The sequence below is a fragment of the Salvelinus namaycush genome, chromosome 31, assembly GCF_016432855.1.
Source record: "Salvelinus namaycush isolate Seneca chromosome 31, SaNama_1.0, whole genome shotgun sequence".
NCBI lineage: Eukaryota > Metazoa > Chordata > Actinopteri > Salmoniformes > Salmonidae > Salvelinus > Salvelinus namaycush.
In genome coordinates, this window is record NC_052337.1 from 25,398,547 (window position 1) to 25,425,231 (window position 26,685).

The window sequence follows — 26,685 nt, forward strand, 5'->3', positions numbered from 1 at the left end:
ATTTGGCCCACGCTGCATTTCTCAGAGAGCATGTTTTTAGAGACAGGTGGGACTTTTTCTGCAGAAAGTACAGATTGGATCATCCGATATCATTTCCCAAAACCAATGTTATAGGATTTTTGAGGATTTAAGACCTACTTTAAAAAGACAAACACATGCTATTCCGGTGCACATCCAAGTCTTATCTGCCAAACTAACCCTGATTCAGATGACCACCCTATCCATGCTAGGAGACGTAATTTATAGGTCGGCAGGTAAGGGTGCTCTCAAGCGGCTAGATATCCTTTACCATTCGGCCATCAGATTTGCCACCAAAGCTCCTTATAGGACACATCACTGCACTCTATACTCCTCTGTAAAGTGGTCATCTCTGTATACCCATCGCAAGACCCACTGGTTGATGCTTATTTATAAAACCCTTTTAGGCCTCACTCCCCCCTATCTGAGATATCTACTGCAGCCCTCATCCTCCACATACAACACCCGTTCTGCCAGTCACATTCTGTTAAAGGTCCCCAAAGCACACACATCCTCGGGTCGCTACTCTTTTCAGTTTGCTGCAGCTAACGACTGGAACGAGCTGCAACAAACACTCAAACTGGACAGTTTTATCTCCATCTCTTCATTCAAAGACTCAATCATGGACACTCTTACTGACAGTTGTGGCTGCTTCGCCTGATGTATTGGTGTCTCTACCTTCTTGCCCTTAATGCTGTTGTCTTTGCCCAATAATGTTTGTACCATGTTTTGTGCTGCTACCATGTTGTGCCACTGTCATGTCGTGTTGCTACCATGTTGTTGTCATGTTGTGTTGATACAATGCTGTGTTGTCATGTGTTGCTGCCATGATATGTTGTTGTCTTTAGGTCTCTATGTAGTGTTGTAGTGTTTCTCTTGTCGTGATGTGTGTTTTGTCCTATATTTTTATTTTAATCCCAGCCCCCGTCACTGCAGGAGGCCTTTTGCCTTTTGGTAGGCCATCATTGTAAATAAGAATTTGTTCATAACTGACTTGACTAGTTAAATAAAGGTTAAAGAAATAAAATCCACCCTCTGGTTTTTGACAAGAGCTTTCAGCGGGAGCTTGCCAATTGGCATCTCACAGCCCTCGAGCCAATGTTTTGGATGCAATCATCAGCAAAACTAACAGTAACACAAACAATTTCCATAGAGAAGCACACAACATGTTGAAGTCAAGATGCGTTTCTTTGCCATGATGCCATCAATTGGTTCCCAAATATAAACAGAGCAATAGATGGCACTCACATTGCCATGAAATCACCATCCCAAAACAATTTCAACTATGTGAAAAGAAAAGGCTTCCACTCTTTATGTGCAGGTGATAGAAATATTTGATGCGGAAAAGCTGCTGCTGAATGTGGTGGCAAGGTGGCCAGGGGGAACGCACGACTCGTTCATTCTGCAGAACAGCAATGTTGTCCTATACACCTACAGCTGCAACCTGGTCTTAGAGCATTTCATATTATTCTGTACATAAATCCAAGACCCTCCATTTAGTACGATATGTTACGTTTCATATGGTATGTATTAATTTGTGGATGTCGATCACCCATTTCATATGATATGTTACGAATTACTATTAGTATAATGTTACGAATTTGCAAAATGTGCTATATGTTAAGAATTCTAGCTAGGTGGGTAATGTTAGGTAGCTGGCTAGCGTTAGCTAGGCTAGGGGTTAGGGTTAGAGTTAAGGTTAAGGTTAAGTTTTGGAATTAGGTTAAAGGGGTACGGTTAGGGTTAAGGTTAGCTAAAAGAGTTAGGGTTATGGGAAGGGTTAGTTAAAAGGGTTAAGGTTAGGGGAAGGGTTAGCTAACATGCTAGGTAGTTGCAAAGTAGCTAAAAAGTTGCTAATTAGCTACAATTCTAAAGTTGTACGTGATGAGATTTGAACTCGCAACTTTTGGGTTGCTAGACGTTTGCGTTATATGCCCACCCAACAACCATACTTTAGTTTTTGCCTTAAGTAACAATCTGTCTTATGTAACCATACCAAGCATAACATATCATACTAATTTGAGTGTCCCGGATTTTAATTTACTATGTTACGTCTAGTCTATGAGACCAGGCTGGCCTAAAGGAGGGGGCTGTTGAGGATGGATGGCTGTGGAGTGTTGCCTACTCATTTGCCTATTAATTTGTCCTGATGGTCCTCTTTTTGTAGGTATGTTTTTATTTTTATTGGTCAAGCCACAACTGAGTGAGCCAAATAACACCTTTTGGTTATACTCAATCTCGGACACTTGCACCTCTATTTCAGCCCCTTCACCCCTAAAAAAAGGTTGTTTTTTTGGTTGTGCCATTGTATTTCATGGTACGGCGTTGTATATACTCTACAGGCTTTGAATGGATGATTTTGACCATATATGGTTAATTAGGGGGGTTTTGAAATACAAACATCCAAGGTACTGCAAGAGCACTGAGGCTGAGAACAAATTGGAATTCATCAATAGTTATCTCCTACTGGTGTGCATATAACGCTGGTAGGATTGTTTGATCAATCACACTTTTTAGGCATATGACCATTCTAAATTCAGTTCTAAGTAGAATAGTTTCTATGCAATATTGATAAATGAGGCCCATGGACTTTAATACATTCACATATGGTTTCTTCTTAATGCATACAGGGAAGAAATTGCAGCGCATACTTTGGCTTTCATCAATGGATGGGTCTTGACCCAGGCTTTATGCATGGCCTCTGGACCATGACAGCAGCAGTGGTGCTGGGTTGGAGTGCCATCTTGCTCCACTCCACACAAAGAGTGGCCATGGCAGTGAGGCAGGCAGGACTCAGGCTTGCATTAGCAGAGGTTAGGGCCATACTTCAGATGGAAAGGTCCTGTTTTTGTTCCGCCTTCTACTCCCCATTCTGTGGACTGGAGAGCTTTGTGGCGCTCTGTCAGGGCTGGTTGGGTAATTAAAAAGGCCAGGCCAGAGTTGTGATCATTAGGGGCTTGTCCAACGGTTGCATTGGGCAGTAGGCTCAAAATAAGCCCCTCCATGCATAAGGTGTGACAAATGCACACAAACATTCATCCTGTTCTGAATGCCATACAACATTCCAAAAGCTCTAATATAGACACACACACACACACACACACACACACACTGTATGTGTCCCTTTGCTTCCTTTTCCCCATCTGTCTCCTGCCTCTGCACTATATCCCTCCCGACACACATTGTCCTTCTGGTGCTGACGCCTCCCACGCTCTACTTGTTACTTTTTATCTTTTATCCACACTAACCCTTTATTTCTCTCTCTCGCACCCCTCTGTATTCGATTTTGCTTTTAACTCCCTCTACCTCTCCCCCTCCTCTTTTATATTCTTGGTCTTTCAGTCGCTCCACTCTTGACTGCTGGCGTCGTGGTGTGGCTTTCTCTGTGGTCCAGCTCTTGAATTCTCTCTTTCTCCCTGTGATCTTTTCAGGAGTCTCTTTTCCATTTGGACCCTGGTCCCCCCTTCACTGAACCACTCTGTCAGCTCCCTCTGTGCCACTTGAGGTAACGAGTCTCTAGTGCGCCTCTCGACCCCTGGACTGTAACACACACACACAAGGAGCAAGAGAAAAGGTGCTCCATTTCATAGTTATGCTGTTTCGTTAAGTAACTCTATTGTTGATCCATTTTATTGTTTCATTTCAGTAGATTCATGTTCACCATCGTATTTCCTATTGCTCTCCTCCTTCTGTTTTCTTTTGTCTCTTTCATAGGTGACCAGATGAGAGGGCATGGAGGCTGGAAGTACAGGAATAGCACTGGCTACATCTATCCTTTTCTTATTCCTAGACAACACTCTATATGTTGTTTTTCCCCTTTTAGACTCACAAACCAGGCATATTTATTTTATATGCTAAGCAGACCCAGTCCTAACATGAATAACACTTCGATGTTCTACTCTTTCCTCCATACCCTTTTGAATGGAAGCCTTTGTACCCATGGATTCTCTCACTGGAACAGTTAAGGTAAAGTGCCTGGCTTAAGGGCATTTCAATGCATGACCTAACTTTGCCCTCTCCACTTCCACACACTCCTGCCTGTGACAACACTCCCTGGGCAGGGATGCAGTGCTTCTCAGACACACTAGCTGCAGACAAACATAACGATACATAGCGTTTAGAGGCAGCAGTACGCTGCCGTTAGAGCTCTTCATCTGGGAAGCAGGACCAACACTGAATATATGTTGACTGTATTTTTCTTTTCAATCTAAGCTTGACTGATCTTTAATCAGTAGTTGTGATGGGGTTTAATCTTGGTGTTATTCATGATAGATCTACAATAGTCCTTTATAGCAAATTACATGTTGAGTGTGAGGAAAGTATGTTTTGAAGCGTCTGATGGAGATACCAGTGTTGGTCTTGGTTGACTCTGTCCCCATGTCCAGAGTTCAGGACTCTCCCTCGGGGCAGTACCTGATACCTGGCAGATTTTATCCAGGTGGGTGTATATAGGTGCGTGTGTGTTTGGGTCCGGAAGGTGTGTGCTTTGAAAGGTGCGTTTCTCTTGATGTCTCCAGTCAATAGTGCTTCCTGCCCTCAGGGCTGTGTGCTAATAGGCCAGTCAAACAGAGGGCACCTGTGTTTCCCCTCCGATCTACCACAGGCTCAGAGAGACCGTTTGTTTGACCATTTCTTTCCTGTTTGACCACTGCAATTGTTTTAAGTCCTTCTATGGTTTAATGGACCGATGAGATCCTTAAAGTTGCTGAGGGTGTTCATTATACATGTTTGAGGGAGCAGAACTGTTTTCATGTGTATAATTGAAAGTATAACTCTTATTAAAATCTGTTGATTAGTAATCACATAAACTTTTCTTAGGTTATTCTGACAAAGAGGAAATATGCCAATGGTGACATCATAGAGACCATTCAGAATTGGTATAAAATGTTAATTCCAGGACAATGAGCTCATTTGAAATAGTTCCAGTTATTCACGTTGGTTTGAAAGAGGAGGAACCTTTATGTAACAGACCAACAGGGCTCACATTAATGAACGCAGCGCCATCCAAATCAATGAATTAAGGTGATGTGTTCACTCACACAGTCTGGGTTAAGTGCTTTTCTCCAAGCCACAAAGCCTGTCCTCACAAAGGCGTCCGGCAGACAAGAGACCCTCAGCGCAACCTTGCAGCCTCACCATTCACAGTTTAAAACAACAGCAGCCTGTGTTTCATTTAGGCAGACAAATATTGTCTTGTGCACAATGCTTATTTGCGAGTCTGAGTTGGTTCACCAGTGTCTCAGGCCCAGAGATAAGTGGTGAAGTTTCCAGTTGACTGGCGCGGGACAACTCTGACCCGTCATTCCACTGATTGCCACACACTCCGCTCTGCACTGCCTTTTTGTCAGCAGCTCCTCCAGGGGCCCCTATCTGTCTCTTAGTTTGTCCCAGTAATGGCTACACACACATGCACCACACACATGCACTGCACGCACCACACAAACACACACCACTCTGTCCCTCTCTGTGTTAAATGTAGTTACCCCAAGCCCCCAGCACTCTCCCCATCCTGCTGGCTTTGTCTCCCCTCAGCTGTTCCGGCCGGGTGCCTGTATTGTGCTGCCGGGCTCATTACTAGAAGCACTGTGGCCCAAAACCTCAACACTAATAGGCCCACTGTCGCCCAGAACCAGGATTGGGATGGGGAGGATGTGTGTGTGTGTGTGTGTGTGTGAGAGAGAGAGAGATGGAGAGAGAGAGAGATGGAGAGAGAGAGAGATGGAGAGAGAGAGAGAGAGAGAGAGAGAGAGAGAGAGAGAGAGAGAGAGATTAAGTATTTGTGTTGTAGTTGTAGTTGTTTGTGGCGGTATTATGCTGTTTTCGACTCTTTGGCTGTAGGATTGTTAATGTTTAACAGTTGCTGTTATTATTTCCCTGGCAGTCCATCAGCTGGCTCTGTATGTGGAGGCTTTGGAATTTGAATTTGATGCTTTGGGGGGGATTGCCTCATTTTGCTGCTGTTAAAAAAACAGAGGGGACATATACTTTAAAGCTCCTCTGTGTCTCTGGATGTGATGTGTGTTTCTGTGTGCCTGTAAAGGAAACTGAAAAAACTGTGTTCCATTCGATTGATGTTAGAGTGGCATCCCACTTCAACAACAATGGAGAAGGGAGCATTGTCAAAAGTAGACAGGACAGGACAGATTGTAGAGGAAGGGAGTGAGCATGAGGGTTGCAGCTTGGACATAGGATAGAGAGGTGTGAAGAGAGAGAGAGAGAGAGAGAGAGAGAGAGAGAGAGAGAGAGAGAGAGAGAGAGAGAGAGAGAGAGAGAGGGAGAGAGAGAGAGAGAGAGAGAGAGAGAGAGAGAGAGAGAGAGAGAGAGAGAGAGAGAGAGAGAAAAAAAAACTGCACGCTGGGTATGTACATAGTCAATGGTAGGCTTCGAAGGGACTCCTACGTTAGCTCATGTCTTGGCAGTAGTACTGTAGACAACTTTATCACTGACCTCTACCCAGAGTCTCTCAGAGCGTTCACAGTCAGCCCACTGACACCTCTATCAGACCACAGCAAAATCACAGTCTACATGAACAGAGCAATACTCAATCATGAGGCATCAAAGCAAAAGGAACTGAATAATATTAAGAAATGCTATAGATGGAAGGAAAGTAGTGTGTAAACCTACCAAAAAACAATTAGGCAAGAACAAATTCAATCCCTTTTAGACTACTTTCTGGACAAAACGTTTGACTCTAATAGTGAAGGTGTGAACTTGGCAGTAGAAAACCTAAACAGTATATTTGACCTCTCAGCTTCCCTATCAAGTCTAAAAATGTCAAACAGAAAACCGAAAAAAATTAACAACAATGACAAATGGTTTGATGAAGAATACAAAAACCTAAGAAAGATATTGAGAAACCTATCTAACCAAAAACACAGAGACACAGAAAACCTGAGCCTACGCCTTCACTATGGTGAATCACTAAAACAATACAGAAATACACTATGGAAAAAGAAGGAACAGCACATCAGAAATCAGCTCAATGTAATTGAAGAATCCATAGACTCTAACCACTTCTGAGAAAATTGGAAAACACTAAACAAACAACAACACAAAGGGTTATCTATCCAAAACAGAGATGTATGGGTAAACCACTTCTCCAATCTTTTTGGCCCTACAACAAAGAACAAAAGGCAAAAACATATACATGATCAAATACAAATCTTAGAATCAACTATTAAAGACTACCAGAACCCACTGGATTCTCCAATTACATTGAATTTACTAGAGGAAAAAATAAAAACCCTCCAACCCAAAAGACCTGGGGTGTTGATGGTATCCTCAATAAAATTATAAAACATACAGACCACAAATTCCAATTGGCTATACTTAAACATGATCCTTAGCTCTGGCATGTTCCCCAAAATTTGGAACCAAGGACTGATCACCCCAATCCACAAAAGTGGAGACAAATTTGACCCCAATAACTACCATGAGATATGCGTCAACAGCAACCTTGGGAAAATCATCTGCATTATCATTAACAGCAGACACTTACATTTCCTCAGTGAAAACAATGTACTGAGAAAATGTCAAATTGGCTTTTGACCAAATTACAATACAACAGACCACGTATTCACCCTGCACACCATAATTGACAAACAAAACAAAACAAAGGCAAAGTCTTCTCATGCTTTGTTGATTTCAAAAAAGCTTTTGACTCAATTTGGCATGATGGTCTGCTGTACAAATTGATGGAAAGGGGTGTTTGGGGAAAAATATAGGACATTATAAAATCCATGTACACAAACAACAAGTGTGCAGTTAAAATTGGCAAAAAAACACATTTCTTTCCACAGGGGGACAGGGATGAGACAGGGATGCAGCTTAAGCCCCACCCTCTTCAACATATATATCAACGAATTGGCGAGGGCACTAGAACAGTTTGCAGCACCCGGCCTCACCCTACTAGAATTTGAAGTAAAATGTCTACTGTTTGCTGATGATCTGGTGCTTCTGTCCCCAACCAAGGAGGGCCTACAGCAGCACCTAGATATTCTGCACAGATTCTCAGACCTGGGCCCTGACAGTAAATCTCAGTAAACCAAAAACAATGGTGTTCCAAAAAAGGTCCAGTTGCCAGAACCACAAATACAAATTCCATCTAGACACCGTTGCCCTAGAGCACACAAAAAACGATACATACTTCGACCTAAACATCAGCGCCACAGGTAACTTCCACAAAGCTGTGAACGATCTGAGAGACAAGGCAAGAAGGGCCTTCTATGCCATCAAAAGGAACATAAAATTCAACATACCAATCAGGATCTGGCAAGAATTATTGAATCAGTTATAGAACCCATTGCCCTTTGTGGTTGTGAGGTCTGAGGTCCGCTCACCAACCAAGAATTCACAAATTGGGACAAACACCAAATTGAGATAGCATGCAGAATTCTTCAAAAATATGCTCCGTGTACATTGTAAAACAACAAAAAATGCAGGCCGATACCCGCTAATGATCAAAATCCAGAAAAGAGATGTTAAATTCTACAATCACCTAAAAGAAAGTGATTCCCAAACCTTCCACAAAAAAAGCCATCACCTACAGAGAGATGAACTTGGAGAAGAGTCCCCTAAGCAAGCTGGTCCTGGGGCTCTGTTCACAAACACAAACAGACCCCAGAGAGCCCCAGGACAGCAACACAAATAGACCCAACCAAATCATGAAAAAACACATTGGAAAGAATTAACAAAAAAACTGAGCAAACTAGAATGCTATTTGGTCCTAAACAGAGAGTACACAGCGGCAGAATAACTGACCAATGTCACTGACCCAAACTTAATGAAAGCTTTGACTATGTACAGATTCAGTGAGCATAGTATTGCGATTGAGAAAGGCTGCCATAGGCAGACCTGGCTCTCAAGAGAAGACAGGCTATGTGCACACTGCCCACAAAATGAGATGGAAACTGAGCTGCACTTCCTAACCTCTTGCCAAATGTATGACCATATTAGAGACACATATTTCCCTCAGATTACACAGACCCACAAAGAATTAAAAAACAAACCCAATTTCGATAAACTCCCATATCTATTGGGTGAAATACCACAGTGTGCCATGACAGCAGCAAGATTTGTGACCTGTTGCCACACAAAAATGGGCAACCAGTGAAGAACAAACACCATTGTTAATACAATGAGGGAGGGAGGGATGAGGGAGGGCGGAAGAGAGAGGGGAGCGAGAGAGACAGAGTATACAGTAAATATAGAGATGTCATGACTCATCTTCGTCAGTTGCTGAGTACTGCCCTGATTACATTGTATTGCTTGCCAGTTATCATTGATATTGTGTGCTTTAAACCATTTTTCAAAAGCCAGCTTAGCCTTTGATGGTTCTTTTAGTGGTAAATTAAGGCCATGATACACTCAGTTTTTGAAGGGCGTACAGTAGCCTAGGCCTATGTTCAAAAGAAAAACAACACATTTATTGAAATAAATTAATATAGTAAAAAAAAAAAACACTAGGCCTACATAACAAAAAAATGTGCTATGGTAAAACTAAAGTAAACTAAACAAAATGCTATTTCAGTCAGTAATTCTATAATGTATGAATCTTTATCCTGAAGTAGGCTATCACCCTCAGTTGAGCAGTGAATTTCAAACACAGATTCAACCACTAAGACCAGGGAGGGTTTCCAATGCCTTGCAAAGAAGGGCACCTCTTGGTAGATGGGTAAAAAAAACTGACATTGATGATCCCTTTGAGCATGGGGATACCTTTGAGCAAGTTATTAGTTACACTTTGGATGGTGAATCAATACACCTAGTCTCTACAAAGATACAGGCGTCCTTCTTAATTCAGTTGCCAGAGAGGAAGGAAACCACTCAGGGATTTCACCATGAGGCCAATGGTGACTTTAAAAGTTATGTAGTTTAATGGCTGTGATAGGAGAAAACTGAGGATGGATCAACAACATTGTAGTTACTCCACACTAACCTAATTGACATAGTGAAAGAAGAAAGCCTGTACAGAATACAAATATTCCAAAACATGCATCCTGTCTGCAACAAGGCACTAAAGTAATACTGCAAAAAAATATATCAAAGCAATTCACTTTTAGTCCTGAATGCAAAGTGTTATGTTTGGGTCAAATCCAATACAACTCTCCATTTTTCCAGTATAAAAAAGAAACGGTATGGAGCTAAGCACAGGCAAAATCATAGAGGAAAACCTGGTTCAGTCTTCTTTCCACCAGACACATGAATTCACCTTTCAGCAGGACAATAACCTAAAACACAAGGCTAAATCTACACTGGAGTTGTCACGCCCTGACTTTAGAGAGACTTTTTTATGTCTCTATTTGGTTTGGTCAGGGTGTGATTTGGGGTGGGTATTCTATGTTCTTTAGTTCTATTATTTGTATTTCTATGTTTTAGCGGGGTAGGGTTCTCAATCAGGGACAGCTGTCTATCGTTGTCTCTGATTGAGAACCATACTTAGGTAGCCCTTTTTCCCACCTGTCTTTGTGGGAGGTTGTCTTTGTTTGTTGGTACTATAGCCTTACGCTTCACGGTTGTTTTTGTATTGTTTATTGTTTTTGTCGGCGTCATCCTAAATAAAAAGGAATATGTACGCTCACCACGCTGCACCTTGGTCTACTTCTGTTGACGGCAGTGACAGGAGTTTTTTACCAAGAAGACAGTGAATGTTGCTGAGTGGCCGAGCTACAGTTTTAACTTAATTATACTTCAAATAGAATGGCAAGACCTGATAATGGTGGTGTAGCAATGATCAACAACCACTTTGACAGAACTTGAAGCATTTTGAAAAGAATAACGGCCAAATGTTGCACAATCCAGATGTGGACTTACCCAGGAAAGACTCACAGCTGTAATTGCAGCCAAAGGTGCTTCTATAACTTCTTCAAGTTATTGACTCGGGTGTGAATACAAAATTTGCAAACATTTCATAAAACATGTTTTCACTTTGTCATTCAAATCAAATCACATTTTATTGGTCACATACACATGATTAGCAGTGCTTCTACACCTGCATTGCTTGCTGTTTGGGGTTTTAGGCTGGGTTTCTGTACAGCACTTCGAGATATTAGCTGATGTACGAAGGGCTATATAAAATAAATTTGATTTGATTTGATGTTATTGCGGTATAGCGAAATGCTTGTGGGATAATGTGTGTAGGTGGGTGAGAAAAAATATATGTTTAATCAATTTTGAATTCAGGCTGTAACACAACTAAATGTGGAATAAGTCAAAAGGTATGAATACCTTCTGAAGGCACTGTATGTGGCATGTAGCCTATTACATTCGACAGCTCACATTCAAGGGTTAATAGCGCGGAAACTCACTGATGAAGTTGAATATAAAACAGTAGGGCTAGGGGAAAATCAAGTCAGTAACGAATTGATCCCTAGTCTAACATTAAAAATAATACAATTCGAGACAAAACGGGATTGGGTCCCTTTCGAAACCAAAATACAATTTTTCCAGAGATAGCCTTTATGTATAGGCCTACTCTCCAACATCGTGGGGTTTGGTATTTCGTATTGGCTGTATCCACGGCGGAGAGGCAATCCGTCAAGTCCCGCGGCCTTTGCTGTGACGGTGGGTCCAGGTGGGCTGTGGCACCGCCGAACCATGGCCTCGTTACGGCGGTATAATAATGAGGCCGCAAAGAGGGGAGAAATAATTGCAAATAAAACTACATGATGCAGAAAATAAAATAATAAATTAAACAGATGTGCGTGTGTTCAGGATCATTGATTTCGTCCTCTTACGTTTCCAGTAAATTGCTGAGTTGCAGAAAATAGGTAACATTTAAGAGTTTTGCAGTAGAACCATATAGGTCCTAATACTACTACTACTACTACTACAACTAATAATAATAATAATAATGATGATGATGACAATGATAAGTTATTCTGTTATAACTATTTAATTCACAATGTACAGTATTTATTGTGCACAATGGGAACCCTACGTCCTACATCCATGGCAACAAAGTAGGCCTACTGTCTTTGTGGAGAATTTAATAGCACAAATAGGACACAGTAAAGTAGTGTGACTGTGAAGTAGTAAGATATGGTCGGATAATGTGCCTAATAATCCCCAGTTTACAATTGGCTTATTCATCCCCCTCCTCTCCCCTGTAACTATTCCCCAGGTCGTTGCTGCAAATGAGAACGTGTTCTCAGTCAACTTACCTGGTAAAATAATGGATAAATAAATAAATAAATAAAATCATTTTAAAATAGCAGAACAACTATTTTGACTGTAGGCTAAATGGCCTTCACCTATTTTACACCTAAAGATTTTCACTGATACTAAATCCCACAGAATTGGACCCAAGTTCTAAATTCTGCTTGTGTGACACAAGCCTACATAATATTCCAGTTTTGTGATTATTACACAATAGGAGTTTTGACTTGATTTAGTAAGATGTCCAAAAAATATGCAAGGCAGAATCACTTTGTCATGCTTTATTTTATTAAAATAATTCTTTAGAAATTCCGTATTTACATCTTCAATAATATTAATAACAGTATAAGAAAAAAAGTGTTTAGTCACAGTTCTTACGAAACATCAGCATTACAACAAACTCGAAATATCATTGAAGAAAACCCCCCAAATCTTTCATGAGTCATTAATCCCCACAATATTCACCCCCAAATCATCCTCATGATAAAGTTGAATTTTTTTCTTAATAGCAGTTTGCAATTTACTATATATACATATTGCCAAACAAGAGTAGCGTAACCCAGACAGTTCAATTCATGTAGCACATTTTCTTTGACAAAGACATGAGGACATTTTGCTATGTTAATGATACCATGTGTGACTGTATTCCTCAGTTAGACTATTGGCACTGCATTACATTTAAGATCTGGAAGGTTTTGCTGGGTGGTGAGCTCAAATAGGCTGAATTTTGAATTCAACACAGAGAATCCTGAAAAACATACACTAGAATGTGAAAGGGACATGTGTATTGTATAAAACTGTTGTAAACTTGATGCAAATTCAGGCCTAACTTCACATAAAAGCAGTTACCGCACTGACACCACAATTCATCCTATGATGTCACCATGAAGTCAAAAATGCATGTCAGAGTTGTAAAATGTGCTAAAAATAAAGTCTTTGGTGAAACAGCTTTGGAGCGATGTATACATGATGCAGGATTCAGGGCGTTGCCACTGGAAAAGTCATAGAAATCAGTTGCCCAAATGTATTACAGTGTTTAGAATGTCATGTGTAAAAGTGTAAAGTCATCCTGGATGAGGCTGTCATTAAAAACAAATAAATAATTAATTAGTTAGCCATGAGAAGGTATTGTCCATGAGTTCATGCTCAAGCACTGCTGGTCCAGTGTTGCCATTAAAAGTCTCCAAAGTCCCTTCAATATTTTTACTTCCCTGTCCATTATTGGGAGACAGTCCAATTCTCATCATAGCTTCCTATCCCTTGCTGCATTTGCCTATTGGTCCCCATTACCAGTCCTCTTCATGAGGGTTGGTCCATGGGAGCTAGAGATGGTCGTAGGCTGCAGTGGATGGTGGAGCTGTGCGGGAGGCCGAGCTATAGTAATAGGGTGAACCTGCAGGGGGCGACAGAGATAAAGGAGTTTACTATTGTGGTTTGTTTTTTTAGCTTGGCTTTGATGGTGTTAGGAGGGACAATGCAATGTAAAGCAGGCTTTCTTTATCCTATCCACCACATGACAATAGCAGATGGTTCAGATGGAAATCTGCCCTGCTTGGATAGTATGTCCCATGAATAAAGCTGCCTGCTTTGCCATCTCTCTTTTAAGGATGGGTCTGCTACTTGATGGAAGAAATATCGCAGAAAGTTTTGCGTTATGCATAGAATTAAGCATTTACAACACACAAGCATTAATACTGTTTATTTTCCCTTGTGTCGTTAATAACTGGTGAAATCAGCTAGGTCAAGGTGATACGAGTTCTCAGGCTAGTCAGCTCCAAGAGAGTTACTATACACGAATGGGCGGCAGTGGTTTGAAGCCGACCTCCTGGTAATTGGGTGACTAGTTTCCATGGGGACTAGGGGAAATCATGATACATGTGACGTGACTGAAACCCAAAATTTGGCTGTACATGATTTCCTGGTTGGAGTGAGGATATGTATTTGCTAATTTCCCATTGATACTCAGGGTTCATTCATTGTATCTTAGGTTCAAAGCAATAGAATAATGTTTAAAGTATAAACTTGACATGACATGAAAGGTTTGTATTCAACATTTCAAAGGGAAGCTTTAAACAAACATTTTAATTGGAAGCTGGAACTTTTATCTACAACAATTCAGTCTGATCCGTTAGGTATATTCTGAACACTTTCATTTTGTATTTGTTCATGAAGATCACGTTCGATCCAATCATAACATCAGCTTTATAAACAGTAAAGTCCTGTGTGGAATCATACATCGTTCCAGTACACAAACAACACTGACTACAGTACATGCTTCTAATACTTATGAAAGGTGTGAACATAGGACAGCACTGTGCCGGACTGACTGTGACTCACCCAAAATGCTGGAGTTGGTGAATCTCCAAGCTTCACTGTAGGAGGTGTAGGGGGAGTGAGTGTAGGTCTGACCAGAGTAGTCTGCACCTATAGGACAGGGAACAAAAAAACAACACATGCATCAGATGTACATTGAGACATATATACAGTAACCAACATCATTCAGTAAGAAATTCACACATGTACTTGTAGCCTATAGACAAAATTAAATTACAGTCTAGACAATATTATGCATTATATTTCTTAAAAAGACACAACTTCCTCAAAGTTTTATTTTGCCTTCATTTGAGGGTGTTTGTCCTCTTGCCAGCATCTGCTGAGACTTAGCTCATAATTCACCAACGGTTAGGGTAGCTTGTAAACCATTAATCTATGAGCCAGGTGAATGGCTGGGGGTAAAATCCCTCGACTCATTGATGCGTGTGGCTAGTCTCCACATCCTCTCTATAGCATTTAACCCTCCCCTCCCTGTCCCTCCAAAATGCCCTCCTCTCCTCTCTATCCCTCACTTCCTGCTTTAGCCTTTCTACCTTTCTCTCTGTCCTCTTTTCTTATTCTTCTTTTTTTTTACATTCCAATATCTAATTGGTAATTATGTTGGCTGGATTGAATCCCTCCGCTCCCCCCCAGACCCCCCCTTTCTGTGAGTAATTGTGTATGAACGCTTCCTCACAGCGAGCCCACCAGAAAAATAATAAATCAGACCCTCTCATTTCGCGCTTCGAAGGGCAGACTTCAAATAAAAAAGGCACACACACACACACACACACACACACACACACACACACACACACACACACACACACACACACACACACACACACACACACACACACACACACACACACACCACAAAGTGCTCTCTCTCCCCCTCTCTCTCTCCCTCTCACCCGGGCCCACTCTGCCACCCTGTGGCCCCCCACCCTCTCCCCGTCTGGTGGGGCCCCTGGTTCCCATGGCGATGTGTGGTCAGAGGGGCGGCGTGGGGGTGCGGGCAGCAGGGCGGAACCCCCAGCCTGTTCCCTGTACCCCCTAGGCCCTGGCTGCACCGCCGTGCAGTTCACCAGCCGAGCAGGCTACTTATTAACCACCATGCCTTCCTGTTAATCTCCAATCCTCCCTCCCAGCACTTATCTCTCCCTCTCTCACTCCCATCCTTGCTTTTTTAACGCTGGTTTTGGTCACTGCCTTACCCCAAAACAATGTTTTGTTTTTTTGTCTACATTCTTCTCAGTGGTGCTTTGTCCTCATAGCATATTCAGTTTCAGCTTTCCCCAAAGGGAAAACCCAGATGGGATCATGTTTGGGTCACAAATAAAACTATGAACTGCATTTAAGGGCCCAGTGCAGTCAAAAACATGATTTCCTGTGTTTTATATATATGAGATTGGAATAATACTGCGAAATGAATGCCCTTTTAGTGTAAGAGCTGTTTGAAAAGACTGCCTGTCATGTCAGCCTGTTTTGGTTGGATGGAGTTTTGGCCTTCCATGGTGGCATCACCATGCGGTAAATTAGTTAACAGACCCATAAGAAAGAAAGTTCCAAACCTCTCTGCCAATAACAGCTCATTTTCTGTTTTCCCCTCCCCACTCAAACCACTCCCAGACAGTCCTAGCAAAAGTATGGCTTAAGAAATTGCTCATTGCTAAAACAATCACAGTATGGTACTTCATTTTTCACCAAAAATGATTTGATATTGAGATAAAAAGGTCTGCATTGGACCTTTAAGTAAGCTCAACTGAAAGGAGAGACATCATTCATTTATTTCTCTGAAACCCCATCTGAGATGCCATAGCCTGTCTCAGTGTGAATGTCAATGGTTGGGAGTCTTACCTGCTACCATGCCAGTGATGGCGGAGGATGAGTAGCCTGTCTGGCCACTGGAGGGGATGTGAGGAGGGTAGCCGGGGAGAGTGGAGCTAACCATGTCCCTTCCTGAAACAGAGAAGGACAAAACACACAATGTCAGCTCTTCTCAGGAGGTTTCATATACACATGAAAAACAAATACATTCTTTGGCCCCCAAAAATATGTGTCATGTACATGAAATCATGCCAGTTACCATTCCACCATATTTATTTTTTATTTTTTTATTTAACCTTTCTTTAACTAGGCAAGTCAGTTAAGAACAAATTCTTATTTACAATGACGGCCTACCCCGGCCAATCCCCTACCCGGACGACTCTGAGCCAATTGTGCGCCGCCCTATAGGACTCCCATATTCTATCATCATATACAGCAATTGATGTTCCTGTACAGTACTGCAAATGGGGTTTGGTGTGTTGTGGCAGGTGACATGATAAGAGAGTGTAGTCTACCAGTATACTGTCCATATGAACCCCCTACAGGGAGTGGCAATGGGTGAGATGAATGCTTCATTACCTGCTATGAGAGACTGGCTGCTGAACTGGCTGTACACTGGTGCATGATGGGAGAATGAGTTGAAGGCATGGGGGAAATGGTTGGAGCTGCTGCAGCTGCTACTGATAGACACAGGGGCCTGCAGCGATTGCAGCTCCAGAAAAGCTGAGTTGGCCACCACATTCGGAGAGGGGCTTGTGCTGGTCACCTCTGGGGACATTTCCTGTTTCAGACAAAGTGGGAGGGGCTGTAGGGGGTCTGAGGTGGCACGGCCAGTGGTTCGGTGGATGGGTGAGAAAATGAAATAAAATGGAATTAACTGATATGAATGGATTAACAAATACACAGCAGCAATAGCCTGTTAGCTGATTGAAATGAATGATGAGTGAATGGGTACTACATCGTGTTTGATGTGTTTGCGAACTGCGCTGCGGATAGACATACAGCACATCTTGTACATCTGTTTTAAATTAAACTTGAAAGGGTGCTTTGGGCAGCTCGTGATAATACGCCAAATTAATTGTACAACGCATCAGCAGGCACGGCAAGCTAAAATGCGGCTGCACTGCAGAGATAAACATCAACTGCTATGATAGCTCAGTCAGAAACCAAGATCTATAATCAGATTGATGACAACCGCAGTTGATACAGTTTAGAGTATACACGCCTAAACAGACTGCTATTACATTCACAGATTATGAATGCATTATTACGTTCAACATAACTGTCTTTGTGAATTGGGTCTTCAGATATGCTGATGGAAAACAATGCTCCCATGTGTCAGCGTATTCAGTTTGCCCTCGGTTTCATCTTTAAGCTCTGATATTTGTGCAGGGTGAGAAGGCAGCATCCATCGTAAGAGTTTTACCTGCCACAACAGTGTAGCCCTGGTGCGCTGCCAGATTCCGACCAATAGCAGCACTCGATGTTGAGAGGCTGGTCTTCCCGTCTTCTAGACTTCCATTGATGAGCGAGAGAGGGTACACAGTCTGTGGACGATAGATCGGATTAACCATTTGTGTGTAAGTGTGTGTTGCATGTGTGAAAGAGAGAGGGAGAGAATAAGAAATTGACAAAGAGAAAGAAAGACAAAGAGAGGGATAGAGAGAGTAATTTTGGGAGTGGAGTTAATCAGGATCCACCATCTCTCAGTGCCAATGTGTCATGTAGGCTGTTGTACCTGCTCGGTCTTGCTAGCTGCAGCAGAGCTGAAGGAGTCTGGGGGGTAGTGGTGGCGGTCGAAGCCACAGTCCAGGTGCTGCGGTGGGAAGTGCTCTGGTCTCAGTTGCTTTCTAGGAACGCCCCCGCTGCCCTGAGAGTCCACACTGTGTCTACAGCTCTCCTGGTCACCTGAGAGAGAGAGAGAGCGAGAGCGAGAGAGAGAGAGAGAGAGAGAGAGAGAGAGAGAGAGAGAGAGAGAGAGAGAGAGAGAGAGAGAGAGAGAGAGAGAGAGAGAGAGAGAGAGGGGGGGGGGGGGGGAGAGAGACAGAGAGAGACAGAGAGACAGAGATACAGAGAGAGAGAGAGAGAGGGAGAGAGAGAGAGAGAGAGAGAGAGAGAGAGAGTGTGTCATATTGAGAAGCTGCTGAATCTATTTGAGTTTGTGGGGAGGTCTCATTCAATTGGGAGTGTGAATCTTATTGAATCTAATTGAATACAATAATCTTAAAATGTGAGAGGAGTATTTGGGATTGCACGAGAATTTGAGGGTACTTACTGTCGTCATGGCTCCTCTTGCCCTCCTGGCTAGGTTGTGGTATCCCCAACAGGCCACTGATGGAGTAGGTGGAGCCCAGGGAGTCGGACTGGGGTGACTCAGGGGGAGTGACGGCTGAACTGGGGACTGACAGACAGACAGACAAGGGAAACGGACCATTATTACTCCAATATTATCGTTGACCATTAGCGCTTAATCTTACGGACCATTACGCATGGAGTTTCTTTAGGCTTAATACTGCATGATCAGATCATAATGCTGGACCTTAGTGAAGGCGTGTGTCTGTGCTTAGAGTGGGGGGAGTGTTAGCTCTTTGTTAATCACAAGGGTGGATGTGAGTGTGTGTGTGTACGTGTGTCTATGTAGAAACTCACTGAGTATGTGTCCTGGGCTTAGGCCTTTGCCATCCAGAGGCAGATTGAATGGCTGCTGCACCTTGGTTCGGATTATTCTGGAATAAAGAGCCTGGATTAGAGAACAGTGTAAAATCTATTGAACCACTTCAGTGGGTGAACAGTGAAAACTATTTTTCTTCTGCCTAGTTCATTTCTAAACACTTGTCTTACATTACTAAAGAGATCACAATTGTTATTTTAAAGGTCCACTCTGTGATATGTATTGGTTTACACATAGCATAATGTAGAGGTTAGTCATTACCTGTTGATAGAGCTGACACTGGGCACGGTGTCGCTGTCACACACTCCCTCTGCCAGCAGCCTGTCTCTGATCTCCCAGGCAAACATGGTGGGGTTCTGACGTTTGTAATCTGCTATTTTATCAACCACCTTAGGAGTGGCCACCTTCGGCTTGGAGCCCCCAATCACACCTGGCTTGATGCTGCCAGTCTCGTAGTAGCTGGAAAAGGACAGAGAGGTTTGCTACATAAGAGAGCAATATAGTGAATGTGGATGGTCATCATTTTGATTGAACAAAAATAAGTGTTTACGATACCAATTCCATACTGTATAGTGAACCCAGAATGTTTAAATAATGGGAGACCGTGGTTCTTGTTCTAAGTGTCTTGAGAACACAATGGAGGGCCATAAACAGTATAACCCCATTGTGTAAAGTTGCAAAAGTTCTATGAGGTCCTCACCGTCCCAGGATCTTGCTGACACAGCCGTGGCTGACACGGAGCTGCCGGGAGATGTCACAGGGACGCACGCCCTGGTGGGCCATGTCCACGATGCGCTGCCGGATCACCTCCGGAAGCGGACGGCCGTTCACAAACATTCCGCCTAGTTGATTAAGACCCCCATGACCTGGGGGAGGAGGGGGGATGAAACATACATAAATGTCATGGAACCTGAGCCCACTACCACCCACGCTACCACCCACACTCAGCACTACCTCATACAGAAGATACACACACACAGGGAGGGCTGACTGAAACGGGTTCTGAGCTGATTTTACTTGTCTTCAGGCTATTTGTTTGGTCTGAAACATTGATTACTTAGCACCTAACATTCTTACATAGATAGGACTATGACATACTACAGTCAGGTAGAACAAAATACATTCATTAATGAAATAAATAAAATATTATTTAGGTGTCTATTGGCAAAAATATTTTCAGAATGCATAAAAAAATAGGATAAAAAAGTGGGTCATTTGGATTTGTAAGAGAAGATGTAATTGAACCTGTTGGGAAAATTCACCACAAAGTAAACAAGAATGATTGAAGGACAATATATTATTTATCTAATTTCTTCACAAAATTGTGTATGTCATCAATCAAAAAATGTAATTTTTTTTCCTGGAATTTGTTAAAAAGCATTGTTTTCAATAAAGTTAATTTAAGTTCGTTTTTTTATGTTGAGGAGAGGAGACAAGCATGTCTGGCGAGTTCAAGTTGACATGTAATTGATATGAACGTTGGATCATAAAACAGTTAATCAAAATATAAGTAACCCTAACCCGGGTATAAAGCTCAGTAGAGCTATATAAAAAGAATGACTTCAGCGATGTGAATGATGCATATCAGAACATATTTTGTAAATGTACCATGCATAATTCATTGTTGTTTTAAAAGAGTGGTAAAAGAGGGTAACTGACCAATTAAGTCGGATCTAGCTAGAAATTTGACAGCTTCTGGTCTAGACAGCTCTGTGTAAGTCTTCCACATTCTAGATGTTCTCAATCCTGGTTCTGACCTCTAGATTCCTCTCTCCGGGTTTGGGTTTCCTATGGGACACACAAGGCAGCGAGAGCAGGGTAGTCATTCCTCGCAGAGAAAGTAAGTTTATCCTAACTTTGATATAAATTAATGTCACATTAAACGTTATAATGTGGATAGATTTAGATGTATTATTTTTGTCAGAAGTTTGGGGCCTATAAAATGGCATAATTTAGGCATATTCTAGCACGCGACGTGGAAAAACAGCTCACATGCACAATGATCCCCTATTGCCTTAATTTCGATTTCAACATACCCTGAAGTGATACTGTCTAGGCCACAATTCTATAGCCTAAATAACACGGTAAATTATTTGTCATCGTGTTATGTTTTGGAGTTTGTTTTTCTACGATTTGGTTAGTTATTCGTTTGAAATTGTTGTATGTTTGCGAGGTCAACGGGCTCCTCCTACACAGCAACGTTCAATGTGAAACCAGCTCTTTGATTGACATGTATAACACGTTTATAGTCTAATGGGAAAAAAACATTACAATTACGCAAAATAAATGTTAACCATTTGTTATTTATATATTAGACACTTTTACATTGTGAGCAAGTCGACCATTTCCAATGACTGTTTAGGTCAAATATCACTCAAATAGGCTTTCAATAACTTGATTCACCCCACACAAATGCTATAGGCTTCTCATCTAGCCACATCGATGGGCGGCTGTCGGTAGTCAGTTGGTATCATACGGTTAGTATTCTAAAGACAATATAGGGTGATGTAGGTTATATGGCAGATTTGTCTGTATTTGAACTATAGGGATTTAATGAAATAGTGATTCCTATTTGGCCTAGGCCTACACAACTCTCATGTTTCACCACTTATACGCTCAGGATAATGCGCATATTAATTTGTAGAAGAACATTTATTCCCTTGTGTCCAAGCTGAAAATAATACCATAGGCCTGCACCAGGGAATAGGCTACATGTTCTAGTTAAAGTTGACCGTTTAAACGTAAAAAAATAAATACAAAAATCGACTTATCCTTTATGTGAGGACTTGGAAATGCAGCTGTGGAGAGGTTTGCCATTGCATTTTGAAAGTTGTCAGCAGCTACTCTGTCTTTCTATGGACTGCATCAGTGACTTTGTAAGAATCCCATTGCTTTTAATTTAACCCATTCAGCAGCTTGCTTCCCCTGGCTCTTTTTTCAGTCCTTTCCCAGCTTTCATTTCCACATCAAACGGAGGCCGGACGAGGCTGGGTGGGGAGCAGGAGCACCATTAACGGTGCTAGCGGAGTGTGTAAAAATCTCCCCGCCAAGCTTCACCAACCTGCAGGATATTAAAGCCAAGCAACCCCAAGGGAATAAACACACGCATATACACAAGCGCGCGCACACTCTCTCTTCTCTCTTTTCTTTCACACATACACACACATCCCTCATACTGACTTTTTATTCTAATTGCACAATTATAAGCCTATATGGTCTCCATATATGCGCCATTTATAGATATGCCAAAACTTCGTATTTAGGTTGTTTCCCTTTAAATAATTCATCTTTATGGTTTTCCCCATCAAAGTGGATTCGAATTTATAATCCTCTGTAAAATGTACAATTTTATTAGTTCTAGACCTCATATTTGTCACTGTCAGTAGACGGCTACCACCCGGTAACTAACTCTGCCATGCACCTTTGAGGCTACATAGTCATGGAACACTGGTCACTTTAAATAATGTTTTACACACTTCATATGTATATACCATATTCCAGTTAATATTTTTTTTTGTTGTTGTAATTTAGCAGTCGTGAGTTCATGCATTGCCGTACATTTTTCGTATTGGTGCCCCGTGGAAATCGAGCCCATAACCCTGGCGTTGTGAGCCCCATGCTCTACTAACTGAGCCAACTGTACATACACTTTTCTCTAGGTATACTACATATTCTATCCATATACTGTTCATATTGTCTATACATCCCATCACACACACACGCACACATATATATATATATATATATATATATATATATATATATATATATATATATATATATATATATATATATACAACAATACACACGAATCTATATGTGTGATGGGATGTATAGACAATATGGACAGTATATGGATAGAATATGTAGTATATCTGAAGAAAAGTATATATACACACATATATATATATATATATATACTCCGGACTCCTCCTAATATTACATTTTTTCTTAATTCCATTCTTTTACTTTTTTAGATTCGTGTGTATTGTTGTATATTGTTAGATATTACTGCAGTGTTGGAGCTAGGAACACAAGCATTTCACTATACCCGCAATAAAATCAGCTAAATATGTGTATGCTACCAACACAATTCGATTTTTGATAAGGTTTGATTTGAATTATACGGGAATTAAGCCTTATGTTATAGGCCTACTATAGGCCTACCGTTTTGGATGCATGTTTACGAGAACATACTCTACAATGTAACATAAGGTGCCGTCAAAACGCCTGAGGAAATATCTGCCATACGTTTGTTGTTGCTTATATTAAATAGAATATACACGAAATATTGTAGAACCTCTCACTTTCATGAAAACCATGTTGGTTCCATAAGAACTTCAATAATGCAGCATTTCTGTTACACTGTTTTGTTCCTATACCCTTTGGTTTTGTAAGCTATATCCCACTAACTCACCATTAGGTTATGGAATCAATGTGTGGCCACACTGGTCAAGATTTACCCATTATTTAGTCTAAATTCAAAATAAGATCGTTTGTCTGTGATTTGTCCAACATTGCTTGATTTCCATTACAATTACTGATAACACAAGAAATGAAGACTATGTTTCACATAAGCAGGTGTTTGCTCCTGCGCTCACAGGCCATAAGCTACAATTATTTATCAACCACTAATTTAGAGATCGAGCCTACATTTGACAACTTGGTTGACTATTGACTATCCTATACTCCCAACAATTTTAAACAATATGTATTATGTCACCTTTGTATGTCACGTAATTTGATTAGATCCATAAACCAAAAAACCATTGAGGTGCAATGCGGCACTATAACTTCTGAACGGTTATTGTAACCCCTGACAGAGGGTGCTATGATAACATGAAAGAAGATGGCGCGTCTGAGGCGACAAGAGGGTGTCATAATTTATGCCGCGGGGTAGACCGGATGAAACGTAAACAAGCCATACCATTCAGCTCCCCACGATTCCATCATTAACTCGATTGAAGTGACAATGACCACGGATTGGCCCAAATCTATATCTGACAGCTAAAGTAACGTCCAATTAACTTCCCAAGCCCTCCACGAGAGAAGGAAAATCTATTAGTTCACCCTAGCTTTCTGTATAATGAACACACACACGAATTATAACACCATGCTCAACGTTCAGAATTGTTGGTCAATCACTGATAGTTTGCTTTCGTATAGGCCTAAATGTTACATTCATAAATGGACATAACTTTTACAAAGACCCTGAAATGAAGGTAAATAAATCTAAAAACAATGTAGACCGATAAGGACAGGTGCTCATTAAGTTATTCAATTAGTGATCCTTATGGCTTTCATTGATTGAGGTTTTTGGCTTCCAATCTCTACTCTGATGCATAGAGACCAATTACTGTATAAACAGCCAGGGGCTAATTCTAGAAACCATGCTAATGTGTTCTATAAAATATATTCCTACAAAACAGTCTGTTTCTGTTCATAAAGTCCTTACTCAACATGAATAAGGTCAATTTATTAGAATGAAAACACAAACAATATTTAAGGGTTTCCTAATTCAAGGCAGCCGTAAGCCAACATTTCGTTGGTGCACAAATCCAGTTTATTATCAGCCTAATCACCCAATTACTTGAAAAGCAGTTCGTTTTCATGCCATTAGAATTCCCCATGAATAATGTTAGATATTACGACTGAAACTTAACTGGAAAATATTGACAGGCACTTATTCTGTTGTCAACACCTATATGAACGTACATTTTGGACGGCTGATTTCTGTCTAGGTCTGTATAGGCTACAGCCTCCAAAATATTTAGTCATGCCTATATTACATTATTTTGCTTGCTTTGACAATTACATATTTTATTTGTATGAATGATATCTTCTCTTTACCGGCCAAAATATAGCAATACGAGGGAAGGGGGTCTCAGATCTTGTGTTTTACCTCGTCCGGTGGTGTTGGACATATCTCTGAGGTCTTGGTCGTTGGGTGTCCTTGCCAAATGTAAGAGGGTCCACGCGCTCTCTCTCTCTCTCCCAGTTAATTAGATGTTTTTAGTCCATGTGGGGCCACGCTTGGCATGAATGTGTTCCTGAGTGCACTCTTAAATGCTCTGCAAGAGGACATTGTAATAGTTAATATGGGTTTCTTATGAATATCGTGTGGTGATGTTGTGTTTCTTTAGTGTGCCTATATTATTGTCCGCGTTGCAGTTTTAAGTTGAGTCTTCCGTTCTTTATCTCTTAACGCCCTCTTATTTTCAAAAAAATATATAGGTCTGTAATAAACCAAAACAAAAAAACACTTTTCACTGCTTATCGTAGCCTATACTCCATAGTAGGGTAGCCTTGGATATTTGTTGGGACTACTCTCTCACATTACTCAGCGAATCTAACCTGACTCGGTAGACTAACTAAACGATCAGCCAATACACTGCTCATTGTTAAGCCACACATTTACAACCATTTGTTAAATATTTTAACAACCATTCACATTTGCTAACACAGTGATGTATCACATGAATAGCCTTTTGAACATTGCTTTTACAATCTAAAGCACATAATTGGTGCAAAGAATTACCTTCGCCTTGCAGAAAAAAGGTCTGGGCAGATATCCTTATATTATTATCCAATGCTAGACCACACTGGAGAAAATGTAACCTCGGCCGGGGAGATCCAAGTCAATCGTTGATAAAGCGTCTGTTATGATGCTCTCTCAACAGTCAAGAAAGAGGTGGTGTAACTATTTAGGATCTGCTACTAATTATGTGCGAGGTTTTATCCAACAGATGCTCTCCGAGGCGCGCAGTGGAGACGGTGCGCCGCGGCCATTGGATGATGGAGTCGAGCGGGGTGCAGTAGAACGAAAGATGAGGTGTGGCTATTTGAAAAGAGGGTGTCACCCTTCCCAAAGCCACATGGATGACTGATTTTGTGGTTTGAGTGGCATTCCACCCAACACAGCACACTGACTGAGCAAAACAGCAACGTTTACGGAAACACTCGTCAAGGAGCGGGTTTGTTTTCATTCACCCCCAGCGACAGCTTCGCTTTGATTAGATTGTGTACAAGATGTGACACGATTTCCGGGGGTCTGTGAATTCAGGTTCATTTGGAGTACACTGTTTTCACACACAATTTGGTAGGTCCTACTTGATTTGTTGTGATCTGTCACAATTTCTGCTATCACACAACAGGTATAGGCCTATGTCCCCTTATTTGAGTGATAAAATGATGACTAAATAGGCCTACACCATGTCAGGGACATGGGTGTATGGCCTATATATTGAAGATGTTTAAATCATAAAGTTTAAGTGCATCAGATATAGTGTATTACATAGACCTACTTACAGTCATAATTGAAGTATATCTAGGCTAGCTTATTATTTCGTTTCAGGGGACAGAATTAAATTAGGATGACAAAATAATGGATCAAATAAAAGGTTGCATAGGCTATTGTTAGTATTTTATTACTTTTTACACAACTTTCAACCAATTAAATATGGATCAAATAGGCTCTGGTTGACCATAATCATTTTGCTTGCATTATTACCTTTTGCACATTAATAGCCAACATGTCTGTTCCAATATAATTGCTTATTGTCTTTGTTAGAATAGCCTTTTTCAATTGTGTTTTTATTACTATTTGCATATTATTATTATAATGATAATTATTACATTATAACCACATTATGACTGTTTTTATTCAGTTGTTACACGTTGGTAGATGCAAAGGTAAA

At 41.2% G+C, this 26,685-nt stretch overlaps 1 protein-coding gene across 1 annotated transcript; it reads right to left on the minus strand.

The window, feature by feature from the left end:
• Positions 1–13,496: 13,496 nt before the first annotated feature.
• LOC120026134 (paired box protein Pax-8-like) lies at positions 13,497–24,912 on the minus strand. The gene is made up of 11 exons (XM_038970953.1): positions 24,891–24,912; positions 19,689–19,854; positions 19,250–19,447; positions 18,967–19,043; positions 18,593–18,718; positions 18,056–18,225; positions 17,744–17,864; positions 16,897–17,133; positions 16,348–16,449; positions 14,512–14,598; positions 13,497–13,567 (listed from the first exon to the last, which is right to left on the minus strand). Exons 1-11 carry the CDS (start codon positions 24,910–24,912, stop codon positions 13,497–13,499), a joined length of 1,377 nt encoding a protein of 458 aa, XP_038826881.1.
• Positions 24,913–26,685: the final 1,773 nt, after the last annotated feature.

What these genes read in the sequence shown, in the direction of transcription:
- LOC120026134 (XM_038970953.1), bottom strand. Translation starts at nt 24,912, where the DNA reads ATGTCCAACACCACCGGACGAG. An exon ending in GTCCAACACCACCGGACGAG is followed by an intron (nt 19,855 to 24,890) that starts GTAAAACACAAG and finishes CTCCTCCCCCAG; the next exon opens with GTCATGGGGGTCTTAATCAA. An exon ending in CATCACTGGCATGGTAGCAG is followed by an intron (nt 14,599 to 16,347) that starts GTAAGACTCCCA and finishes CCTGTCCTATAG; the next exon opens with GTGCAGACTACTCTGGTCAG.